The sequence below is a fragment of the Nematolebias whitei genome, chromosome 19, assembly GCF_014905685.2.
Source record: "Nematolebias whitei isolate Nwh7 chromosome 19, NemWhi1, whole genome shotgun sequence".
NCBI lineage: Eukaryota > Metazoa > Chordata > Actinopteri > Cyprinodontiformes > Rivulidae > Nematolebias > Nematolebias whitei.
The window spans coordinates 38,965,906-38,971,592 of NC_056516.1; the positions used below are offsets into that span (position 1 = coordinate 38,965,906).

General features: G+C 38.3%; 1 protein-coding gene across 2 annotated transcripts in view; it reads right to left on the minus strand.

The window, feature by feature from the left end:
- Positions 1-1,379: 1,379 nt before the first annotated feature.
- Positions 1,380-5,687, minus strand: part of apoea (apolipoprotein Ea) — a 5,675-nt gene continuing 1,367 nt past the window's right edge. For both annotated transcript variants that reach the window (XM_037693518.1, XM_037693519.1), the window contains exons 3-5: positions 5,067-5,217; positions 2,844-3,131; positions 1,380-1,839 (exon numbers count right to left, since the gene is read on the minus strand). In XM_037693518.1, the coding sequence (XP_037549446.1) occupies positions 1,566-1,839; positions 2,844-3,131; positions 5,067-5,217 (713 nt within the window). In that variant the 3' untranslated portion in view covers positions 1,380-1,565. The remainder of the gene's footprint in view (positions 1,840-2,843; positions 3,132-5,066; positions 5,218-5,687) is intronic.

The window sequence follows — 5,687 nt, forward strand, 5'->3', positions numbered from 1 at the left end:
CACTACAGAGACCACGCTCGGGTGCTGAGGTGACGCCGGTCAAACTCCGGTGGATTCACGAAAAAATTAAAGGAAATAAAATCCAGATTTAGATTTTGGACGTTTAAACTATTTTATAAAGTTTAGTTTGTTTTAAACTGTTTAAAAAGGTTCAAATAAAGTTGGATTTTATTTTATATTATTTTACTTAAATTAAAAAAGTTTGAAACAGCTGCTTCTGTAAAACATTTAGTTTTGTTTCTGTTTGAAACAAAAAATGTTTTTAATTTTCTGCTGCTGAAAGTTTTAATGTTTATAGATTTTTATTAATAGTTTTCTTGATTGTTTGTTCAAAGTGTTTAAATGTGTTTTATTTTTATACTTTTTGTTTCTTTAATCTTTTACTTTTAAAACTTCACGTGTCAAACTGACGAGAACGTTTCTTTAGTGATTTTAATAAAAAATTAAAAAATCTTTGTTTTTGGACTTTATTGTTTTTTTATTTTTATTTTTTATTAAACTACACTTTATAATATTTTTATGTAACATTTTTAAATCAGTTTATAATATTTTATTTTCACATTTTGATAAGTTTTATTTTAACACAGTTTAATACTTTATATGTTTTTAAAGTTAAATTTTATTTATTACATTTTGAGCTCCAGATTTTTATGACTTTAATAGAAATGTTTTATCGTCTAAACGTAGTTTTTATTTTAGTATTTGTTTGTTTTCAAGATGGAGAAACGTTTAAATATTTAGTATAAATTTATTGTAATTCTTGAAAAGTTCTTAAATTATTTTTTCAAATTTAAAAATATTTAAACATTTTGGAATTGAAGTTTTCCATTTGTCTGCTGCCGTTCGGGTTTTAATAGAATTTATTTTAAATATTTTGTTTTCTGAACATCGTTTTCATCTTTTTGAATCGAAGTTAAAACCTGACGAAGGCGCCGCTGCGTCTAAAGAAAACAGCCGAAAAGTTTGAGGTCAGACTAAAGAAAACAGCCGAAAAGTTTGAGGCCAGACTAAAGAAAACAGCTGAAAAGTTTGAGGCCAGACTAAAGAAAACAGCTGAAAAGTTTGAGGCCAGACTGAAAACAGCCTAAAAGTTTGAGGCCAGACTGAAAACAGCCGAAAAGTTTGAGGCCAGACTAAAGAAAACAGCCGAAAAGTTTGAGGCCAGACTAAAGAAAACAGTCGAAAAGTTTGAGGCCAGACTGAAAACAGCCGAAAAGTTTGAGGCCAGACTAAAGAAAACAGCCGAAAAGTTTGAGGCCAGACTGAAAACAGCCGAAAAGTTTGAGGCCAGACTAAAGAAAACAGCCAAAAAGTTTGAGGCCAGACTAAAGAAAACAGCCGAAAAGTTTGAGGCCAGACTAAAAAAAACAGCCGAAAAGTTTTGAGTCCAGACTTTGTTTTTATTTAGTGAATCCTGAAGTCTTTCCAGGCTGAAGGTTCTCAGTGAAACTCGTATTCGGACGTTTTTTATTCATTTTCACGTTTTACATGAACGTCTCCCATGAACTGTTCTGATGTGAGGTTTGTAACTGGATGAACCGGGCCAGAACCAGGACTCTGGACTCTTACAGGCCCTCTCTGATGGCAGAGACGTAGGGCTGGAACCAGTCCCGAAGCTCCTTCATCTTCTGGCCCAGAGAGGAGCCCAGGTCCTCGGTGGTGTCCTCCAGGCGCTCCTTGATGGTCTCCGCCTGGGCCTTCAGCAGCTCGTTCAGGGTGCTGATCTTGGCCTCGGCGTTGTCCCGAACCTGAGAGAAGTACGGGTCCAGTCTGAGCCTCATGTCCTCCACGTTGTCTGAGGCGCGAGCCTGAAGCTCTTCGATGTAGTCGGAGATGTGTCTGAGGAACACAAACCACAGCCGAACTCAGATTTCAGCTTCTCAAGACTCGCAATGGAGCATTCAGCCCGAGAAACATTTTAGCCTTTAGCTACTGCAAAGTTCAGCTTTTACTTCTAATCCTAGCTTTTAGCTACTGTTTGGTAAATCTGTCTTCTACCATTTTGCAAATTTTTTGTTTTTAATTACTCATTAGATCCTTAAAGCTTTTACTGCTAGTCTTAGCTTTTAGCTACATTTTTTAATTACAGCTTTTACTGCTGGTTTTAGTTTGTAGCTACTTTTTTTTGCTAATTATAGCTTTGCTGGTGGTTTTAGCTTTTTCTTTTTTTTGTTAAATGTAACTACCTGCAGCTGCTGTTTTGCTAAATTTCTCTTCTTCCATTTTTTGCTGCTGGTTTTTAGCTTTTAGCTTCTGTTCCACAATGTTCAGTCAACTCATCTGGACGGTTTCTTTTTTTGTGCTGAGACGTTTCACCCTCCATCCAGAAGCTTCATCAGTCTGAGGAAACACCAAACTAAACTGCTTCTCCACCAACAGCTTACTCCAAGTGGGAAAAACCAGTTATGTTGGTGCTAAGATGGTCTCTGGGGCGCACCTTGAGCATGGACTTTGTTGTTTTGAACCAGTTTGACATGACTGTCGACAGGGAGAGGGCGGGCACCGGAGGCCATCTTGGCACCAACATAACTGTTTTTTTCCACTTGGAGTAAGCTGTTGGGGGAGAAGCAGTTTAGTTTGGTGTTTCCTCAGACTGATGAAGCTTCTGGATGGAGGGTGAAACATCTCAGCACAAAAAAAGAAACCGTCCATATGACCCGACTGAACATAGTTGGATTTAGATCTGGATTATTGAGCATGGACTTTGGTGTTTTTCTTCTGTTCTCCTGCTTTTAGCTCTTGTTTAGCTAGTTCTGAGCTTTGTTCTGAGGGACGACTGAACCGACTTTGACGACAGAACTTCATTTGAAGGAACTAAATGCTGAAGACCCGTCAGAACTCACCTCTTGGCCTCCTGCGTGTCCTTCTGGAGGCGTTTCTTCAGCTTGCGGCTGTAGGCCGACACTCGGAGCTTGACGTCGTCGGCGTTCTGCTCCATCATGGTCTGCAGCTCTTGGTAGTACTTGTCCATCTGCTCACGGGCTTCGGTGATGTGGACGTTCATCTTGTCTCCCAGCAGCTGAAGGTCCTTCCCCAGGCGCTCCGTGGCCTCCTGGGTGTACGGAGCCATCTTGGTCTCCAGGTTGTCCTTGTATATGGCCAGGTCCGCCATGCTGTCCTGGATCAGGGTGCTGCAGACACAGACCAGGATTATAGTCCAGATTATTCCCGTTAAGGATAGGGGACTGAGACGAGCTAAAGTCCCATCAGTTGGACCAACAATCAGCTGAATACATGAAGGAGATCCCAGTGACTGGATCAGCGCCGGTCAGGAGGTGAACCCACGGTCAGAACGATGGAAACACGTTGAAGTTTAAACTGAACTGAGATCAGCACAAAGAGCCTAAAACTGCTCCACCGAAGTACGGCAGCCTGAGAGGGACACTATCGGTTAATTTCTTTTATTAATAAATTTATATATTTTTTAAAAGATGATCATCTCAAAGTTTGAAACATGAAAATATTATCTGGTACTAAATCAAATCAATCTGAAAGAGTTTTCTCCGGTAGTTTTTCTATTGATGCTAATTTCTAAGACGCGGGATGAGCTCAACGTAAACAAACTTTTTTTTATCGTACGTGACTCAACAAGTCTCAGAATAAATTTGTACTGTAACGAGAAACGTTCGGCTCCTCCGTGCCCAATGGTGCGTTCATGGTCGTCGCCATTATTGACTTCACTTTCAGTCACTTCACGAGCAGCAGCTGCCGGACGGTCAAATATTTTGCTTACAGTTTTTATTTGAAAAACATTTTAACCATCGTTGCAAGAAAAAATGTTTCTTTATGAAATTATTCAAATCAGTCTTTATAACTTTGTAATGAGAAAGTTTACTAATTCAAAAAATATTTTAATATGCCAAAAATTTGTTTATAGTGAAATTATAATTTTTTTCCTGTTTTTCTGTCAGAAAATCACACGAACATCACGTGAAAACATGATAAATTTACACGTTTTGAACTCCTGTGAGCTCGTCAAAATATTGTAAATTTATTTTAAAATAAATGATGTAACAGCCAATACACCTATGATTTAAAATAACTATTTTTATTTAAAGTAAATAGATCCAAATGTAGAATGAACATTAAAGTTGTGAACGTTAAAAATGTATTGACGTTAATTTAAACACGCCTCTGTTCTGATTTTTGGCAGTTCCAGTTCTCCGTACGGTCTCAGTATCAGCCGACCAACGTGTGGTCAGGTGCATCATCATCATCATCATCATCATCATCGATGGGTTTGAAGAAGCTCAGTTCACTAAAGGTACAGATAATATGACCTTTTACTTTAAAATTAAATCAAATGGATTCTGTTCCAATATTTAGGTTTTGTGCAAAAATGTATTTAAATTTACATTTTATTTTGTATTACTCTCAGATGGATATTTTACTAAGTCGTCTAGTTTTTATTTTTGTGTTTGTTTTGTTGACCGTCTAAAGATGGTTTAATTTGTCCTGTTGGTGTTTTAGGTGGAAAGAATTAAACAGCCGCAGATCAGAAGCTGATCTATAGCTGATCTATAGCTGATCTATAGCTGTTCTGTAGCAGATCTATAGCTGATCTATAGCAGATCTATAGCTGTTCTGTAGCAGATCTATAGCTGATCTATAGCTGTTCTGTAGCAGATCTATAGCTGATCTATAGCTGTTCTGTAGCAGATCTATAGCTGTTCTGTAGCAGATCTATAGCTGATCTATAGCTGTTCTGTAGCAGATCTATAGTTGATCTATAGCTGTTCTGTAGCTGATCTATAGCTGTTCTGTAGCAGATCTATAGTTGATCTATAGCTGTTCTGTAGCAGATCTATAGTTGATCTATAGCTGTTCTGTAGCAGATCTATAGTTGATCTATAGCTGATCTATAGCTAATCTGAAGCTGTTCTGTAGCAGATCTATAGTTGATCTATAGCTGTTCTGTAGTTGATCTACAGCTGTTCTGTAGCAGATCTATAGTTGATCTATAGCTGTTTTGTAGTTGATCTACAGCTGTTCTGTAGCTAATCTGAAGCTAATCTGCAGGTTATTAAAGGAACAATGTTCTGGATTAAAGCCACCTGAGGACTCACTCCAACTCTCGGCTGATCTGGGAACTCTTGATGTCCTTCACCATCTCGTCGGCCCTGGTGTTCAGGTCTGTGATGTAATCCTTGAACTTGTCCACCGTGGCGTCCCACGTGGTCTGCCAGTCCTCCTGAAGGACGCTCCGTCCATGGCAGGCTGGTCCAGAAAAAAAAAGTCTCAAATGACAAGTTTTAAAAGTTGGGGTTAAACAGTTTATGTAAAAAACAATTTTTAATTAGTGGCTTGAAAATATAAAGAAAGAACGTCTCGCTGGTGATCGGGTCCTATTTATTGATCCAAGTATTTAATGGAAGCAACTAGATTTATTTTTATGGCTTTAGCTTTAAATGAGCCTTAAAATCAACTCATTCCAAAGAACTAAATAAAACGGACCGTTTGAAAGACTGTACAGCTGTAGTTTACCAGATGTGTACAGCTGTAGTTTACCAGATGTGTACAGCTGTAGTTTACCAGATGTGTACTGCTGTAGTTTACCAGATGTGTACAGCTGTAGTTTACCAGATGTGTACAGCTGTAGTTTACCAGATGTGTACAGCTGTAGTTTACCAGATGTGTACAGCTGTAGTTTACCAGATGTGTACAGCTGTAGTTTACCAGATGTGTAC